The sequence below is a fragment of the Limulus polyphemus genome, unplaced genomic scaffold (assembly GCF_000517525.1).
Source record: "Limulus polyphemus unplaced genomic scaffold, Limulus_polyphemus-2.1.2 Scaffold552, whole genome shotgun sequence".
NCBI lineage: Eukaryota > Metazoa > Arthropoda > Merostomata > Xiphosura > Limulidae > Limulus > Limulus polyphemus.
Genome location: NW_013666162.1, coordinates 171,178 through 178,302, shown reverse-complemented (window position 1 = coordinate 178,302; position 7,125 = coordinate 171,178). Strand labels below are relative to the sequence as shown.

At 28.7% G+C, this 7,125-nt stretch overlaps 1 protein-coding gene across 1 annotated transcript in view; it reads right to left on the bottom strand.

The window, feature by feature from the left end:
• Positions 1-866: 866 nt before the first annotated feature.
• LOC106459047 (CLIP-associating protein 2-like) overlaps positions 867-7,125 on the bottom strand; it is a 98,765-nt gene continuing 92,506 nt past the window's right edge. Inside the window, exons 30-32 of the mRNA XM_022385425.1 lie at positions 6,273-6,341; positions 3,576-3,692; positions 867-2,946 (exon numbers count right to left, since the gene is read on the bottom strand). Coding sequence (XP_022241133.1) covers positions 2,857-2,946; positions 3,576-3,692; positions 6,273-6,341 — 276 coding nt within the window. The 3' untranslated portion in view covers positions 867-2,856. The remainder of the gene's footprint in view (positions 2,947-3,575; positions 3,693-6,272; positions 6,342-7,125) is intronic.

The window sequence follows — 7,125 nt, the reverse complement described above, 5'->3', positions numbered from 1 at the left end:
AATGGCTATCTTTGCTAGTTGCTCTAAATTTGAAAAAAAAACTAGATGGAAAGTAGCTAGTCAACAACACTCATCTCCAGCTCTTGGGCTACTCTAACTGATGAGTGGATTTGATAGTCATTCTCATAATATACCCAAGGCTCCAAAGTGTAGAGGGTGATTTTTGTTTCAAAAGAAGGATATGAATAACGAATCCTCCAATCCACAGTCAGGCATGCTGACCATTAGCACAATTTTTCAGGAAACTGAGATAAACAATACCAGTCTTGAATAGTAATTTTGGGAATTATGTATTTTAAAAACAGGATATTTTCTTTTCAAATTCTGGAAAGCTATTATGATGTCATGAAAGATTTTTAATTACAGCCAAAACTCCATTACTTTTATCATAGTTTGAAGATTAAATTCAATTTACAGGAAAGGAGCCAAAGCTACCCTTTTTGTAAATCTGCATTTTGGTTTGTAATTATAACTAATTGTATACAAAATGACAATTGTCTACATCATGTTTTTATGTTTGTTTGTTTTCAGGCTAAAGAAACTGTATAGATCAGCAATTATCAAAATCATTATGTACATTTTTGTTTGTACTTTAAATTAATTGTATAGAACAATTGATTTCCATTGTTAATTTTGTTACTATTAACTGAGCAAATGAAAAATCATCTAAATGCTTATGTTACAACATCGTAAAGCTCAAAACTTGAAAAATGTTTGGAATAAAATTTTAATTTCCTAGTTCCTCCTCTATTTACGATATCACCTAACTAGTTTAACTTAAGTCATAGCACTTAGCATTAAATGCTCTGTTAGTAAAGATTTGGTTTGGTTGTTGTTAAGCACAAAGCTACACAATGGGTTATCTGTGCTCTGCCCACCAAATGTATCGAAACCAGATTCATAGTGTTGTAAGCCTGTAGATTTATTACTGAGCCACTGAGGAGTTAATAAGGTTTTAACTTCTCTTGTGCACTATAAACAAACCTATGTTTAATATTTCAAATAATATACATGACAAAATGTGCTTGAGCTAAACCTTCTCTTCCTATCCAAGTAGAGTTTTCTTCTCCATCAAAATGTATTTATTTGAGGAAAGAAAGCTCTCCTAATTATTTCAACATTTAATTCGTTTAATTTTCAAATGATATTGTGAAAAGCCACACGTGTATTTTTTGTATCTCTTTCACATAAGTATATGATAAAATAAAACACATTTTCAAACTGTATATGGATGTAAACGGTTAATTTTTGAACTATACAAAGACACTATTTCTCACTTGTTTAGAAAGTTCAGTAATCTCTCGGTGTTTCATACACCCATTGTAAACGTGCATGATGTTTACATATTAATCCAGTAAGATGATAAAATCTACTTTATTTAAGGATTTACACTAGCAGCAATATCTCATTTAGGTACTAACATCAGTGTGTCAAACAATCATTTAAGCTTTAGACGTAATTAAAACAGTCTACATAAAATCACTTCATGAATATGAATTAAACCAAAAGTATTTTAATATGCTTTTTTTGCAATTAATCATTCATTATTAGCTGGATTTTAATGAGTATTATGCATGTTAATGATGAAATGATTGTATTTACTCAAGAGGATCATGATTAATAGAGAAAGAATTAATAAAATTAAAAATATCTATTTAAATTCCAAATACTCATTAGAATATATTACTAGATAATTGCTAGATGAAAGTATTGATTTCTTAGGAGAATCTGCTAATGGAAATAACACAAAAAAATGCATGAACATCTTAACATTACGACCAATGACATCAACAACTGCATGACCATTTCATTAATTAATAAGTACAACTTTTTGAAATAATAACTTATATATATATATATATATATTAGAATTTGTTTCACGAATTAGACAGGGGACTTAATATTATTTTAATTTTGTGATTAAAATGCTGTCACCAAAAGAACTTATGTTAAAACCATATATCAATGTGTCTCTGGATGTATGACTAATCAACACAGAATATGTTTATTTTAGGAACATAATACTAGATAAAATATTATAGCTCAAAAACATTTATGTAGATTAGTTTTAATTTTTTAACGAATGTGTATTGTCAAAAAATTTAATTATATAATCAATGTAACATTAATTAATTTTTAAATTTTGATGTGTAAAAATTAAGTCTCAGCTGACTTTTAGTATTTATAAAAGAAAAAATAAGTCATTCCCCATAAAATTGATTCCATCAACTCTTCTAACTTTATATTACTGATTAAGGTAAAAGATTCATAATTACCTAATAAATATAGGATATGAAGTTATTTCTGTTTAATAAGTAGGTTTAGAATAAGCAAAAATGCTTTACTGCATGTTACAATATCACATTAAAAAGCTTTCAATAAACAATTAAATGTACAATATAATCAACATATTAAGTTAAAAAATAAATTTAAAAGCATGAAACAATATTTAAAAAAATCTTTAGGTTCATTAACTTATATTCTCCAGTTAATTACATAATGTTGAAATGTAAACAAAATACAAAATTCCCAGTCACTAACATCTCTTGTCACAATTTAATAGTAAGGCCTTATAATAACAATGGAATGACTGAACGTTTTTGACAAATGAAAATATTCTTGATATTAAAAATAATACACAAGTCCATTCACTTTGAAACTGGCATGCAATATTTGTATTAACTGTTTAGATTTTTCCATTACATAATTTACAAGAAGAGGAAGAAAAAACCAAAATTTATATACATATACGACCACTTTGGTGACTTTTGCACCCTTTCTTAAAAATCACAGATGCATAGAACAAACAATGAAGCTTAAGACTGGAGGAGAAAAAAAATGTATAATATTAAGTATCTACTGGAAGGTGGCCGAGGAAGCAGGAGATCCTGGAGTGCTGCTGCCACTACTTTGATGACGTTTGATGTACAAATTTAGCAGTTTCATCTGAAAAAAAGAAAATAATGATAGTAGAACATAGCAAATCCAGTTCTTTTAAAATAGACACATTTTCAACCGAAACAATATGTATAAACAAAAAAGTTCAGGCATATTACAAACCAATAGCAATGATAAGTTGTAAAATATGGTTAATAAAGAAATATGTCTTCAGTGAAATTTTTCAACATATTTCTTTGTACATTGTTAAGTACAAAGTTAAACAATGGGTTATCTGTGTTCTGCCAACATCGGGTATCAAAACCTGAATTTTACCACTAGGGTGGGAGCTTTACATCAAGTACTAGAACAGTGAAATTTCCAGAATATACTTAATAAAGAAAATAAAATCTTCTTATACATATTAGACCACAATGTAGGTTAGTGTTTACTTATCAAATTGTATTTATGAATCTAACAACAACAACAAACTAAGAATGTTTTTTAAAGTCTCAACCCTAACCGATACTTTAGTTTTTATTTTATTTAAGTTTGGTGTATTTAATATAGAAATTTCTTCAAAGTACTCTAAGATTATATAAAGAAAAAAAATTTTCAGACTATATTTTTAAACTAACATACCCGATAGTTTCTCTTAAAAAAAAAAAACAACTGCATAGAGCAACATATCATTTTACCTTACTTCCATTAAGTGACGATAGATATGTCTTCATTGAATCACCCACTACGCTGTGTATAGCTACCATACAAAAAACGGCTGCCTTTCTCACAGAACTTTCTGTGTTGTCATACGCCTGTAAAGAAGAGAACAATAATCAAATACATGACACAACTTGTTTCTCATCAAATTCAGGTTATTAGAAAGATTTAGACTTCTGCATGACAAAGTTGGTTTAGTTTTTAAGAACAAAATTTTAACATCACCTTCCAATTAAACCTTAAAATGTTAAACTCTTTTAACCCTATCGAAATCGGCTAATGTATCTTACATGACCTCATAACTACAATGTAACCATAGTGGTATATATATATATATATATATTATGACTCTGAAAGTGCTTAAAGTAACTTCATAAAAATTTGGTGAGCTTTAGTAAAAGTCTTTTGTAGACAAAAAAATGAGAACTTTTAATTAAGTATTTTTTACTAAAACTTTGTCCAAAATTACATGGTGTCAGAGTGTTGACTGCTCTGAGTGCAAAATGATTTTCATGTTAAGATTAAAAATACTCTTCTTCATCTAAAAATTTTAAAATTTAATTAATTCATTTTATTAATTTCATTTCCATAAAACCTCCCAAATAAGTATCAAAGTTTTTTTTTTTCAGAAAAACTTTATATTTTGTCTTTTATTTTCTATACTATAATTCTAGCAGACCTTTTAACCAAACATATAAAAGTTAGGAAATAATTCTAAGTTCCCTTTCTTCTTTCTGGAATGACTAGAAATTGTAACAGAAAACCACAATACTTTATCCTAATTAGCTTAAAGCTTGTAACAGTGTACATCTGTTTCCGCATAAATTTATTGTTTATTGCACTTTGAATCATTTTGAACTAATAATCCTGCCACATAAATTGTAAATCACTTGGTGAACGTGTAGCTCACGTTACCCTATCGAATAACACAATACACAAGCATACTGTTAAGACAGCGGAAGTCACATGACGCTAGTAACACGTCATGAGATTCTAGAAGAATCATGTCTGTTCCTGGCAACTCTAGTCTTTTCTACGCGCCCTCTATTTAGTATATAATCCAGCAAATAAAGTGACGGCAGGGAAGAATAATTGCAGATAGAGAGAGATATAGAGACAGATAATTGAGCGGTAGTGACCGTAAGTAAGGTGTGTGAATTATAGCGTGTGTTTAAGTTAAAGTGACTGTGGAAATTAAGTGTATTACAAAGTTTGTAACGAGAAAGAATAAACTAGTTTTAATTAAGAAAGGACTTGTATTGCTGAAGTTACACAGAAAGAATTTTTACGGGAAATTATTAAACAAACAGAGACGTAACAATACCTTGTGAGAAAGTTTTATTATTATTATTATTATTTATTTTACCTAATCTAACCAAATAAGTTTATAATTTTTTACATTTTAGTTACTTTAATAATAATAAATACAGAATACACATGAAAAATAAGAAATATAGTACTTACCCGGGTCTTCTTTTTTTTGCTTTTAAGAAAACTTTACTTTTTATATCAATGGCACTACTGCACTAAGTAATTTTTTCTTTGATTAAATAATGTACCAGAAAACACAAAATAATAACACATAAAAAGCAGACAATGTCTTATAACGATCACATTTTTCTGACTTTGTAACAAGAGCCATTAAAAATTCAGCTAAGCTCGTTGATGTACTTCCTGTGAGAAAAAAATTTGAATTGGAAGCGAAATAAATAATTCTCTGTACAGAAAACAAGGTAATGTAATACATCATTTGATAGATTAAAACTTTGGTTTTCTATTGGTTATAAATAATATAGTATTAAATGTCAGAGAGAACTATTGGTAAAAAAGAAAAGATGTGACAAGTGGGCATGGCAAGAGGGGTCTGATTTTCTAGTTTACGGCTCCCTAAACAAATAGGATTGATGACTATAAAAATTTAATTTTCATTAAATTTCATACTTCTCAGAGGGTTGGTGAATAAATTAGCAAAGAGAGAAAATCTAGAGTGTAAATGTCACAATTTTCATACTAGGGGAGATTGAGGATTTTTTTAAAAATATTTTCTTACAAAATTAAAACTTAAAGTTTATATAACGTTAAAATTTGATATACTAGCTATGTTTTGATGCCAAGTTTATTTGTATACATGGATAATAAAGTAGTTTAATTAACTTTTGAATGTAACTCTAAAAGGTTGTGACATGCATTTTGACCTACCCAATGCAAAAGGGTTAAACTAGCCATACACATTTATTTTTTCAAACCCTCACAAAGACAAATAATAAAAGTTTTTCCACACAGATGCTGTGACAGGGAACATCACATTACAATATCGAGCATAACGTTTGTTTTGGTGCAAATACAACTGATTTACCTCTACCAATCACGTGTGATTTAAAACCAGCACTATCTCACAAAAGTGCTAATTTATCAATAAAATGGACTTGAAATATTGGCTCCTGTGAGGTGCCATGCTAAATTGATATGGTTAGGATTTGAGTTGGTTTTTGAAAATTGTTCATTTTTATCAACAGAGAATGCAGATCAGAACTTGTTTTTACTAAAGTTTGATATTTTTCTATGCTGAGATACGGCTTTTGGGTAAATCATATAGACTATATATAAGTGCTAATGTGTGGTATACATCAAACTACCAAATACATGTTAGGCACCCTACAAGTGCAAAGCATTACCTGGACAAGTGCAGGCATCATATCAGGTAACAGTTGCAAGACGATATTTTTCTGCTGCTGCTCAACCAACTACAATAAACACACACACATATACAGTGATTACCTTTAGAATAAAGAACACATACACTAGATCAGAAAATATTTATAACTTACAATTTAAATAAGGTCCTGATCCCCGGTTCTTTGAATTGAAAATATAATATGATAACCAAGTACAATTTCTAAATTCTTGTAAGAAAAGTAAAAAATAATTTTATATTTTGATATTGATTGAATTAGTAAAGTTCACTTGATACAAACAGAGCTTAGTGATACTGGTATGTTGTGATTCAACAAAATTATAAAATGTGAGTTCAGTAAATGTTTATATATTCCTACACATGTAATAAGAACTTGAGAATTTAAATTACAGTAGTGAATTGCTAATAAAAACTGGTGGGATAACCTGTAGCTAAATTACAGTACAGAACTTGCCTATGTGCACGAAGTCACAGGTTTGATCAAGATAAAAGGAGACAACGGTGTTTGTGTATGGACACATTTTGTTTTGGTGTAGTACGAATCCAAACTTGAGTTACATGTAACCATCTTTAAAAGTATGAAGCAATATTTCTTGTATATATATATCCTAATTTTTGGATCTAGATTTAGAATAGGATTTAGCCCAGATGTATGTATAGTACAATAGGCACTATTTTTTAAAAGTAAATAGATATATGTAGTTAAATTCTACCCATAATATCTCTTTTTCTCTCTCTCTCTCTCTCTCTATATATATATATATATATATATATAGTAGTAGTATATTATTATTACTATATAATAGTAGCTATACTATACGTACTACTCTGTG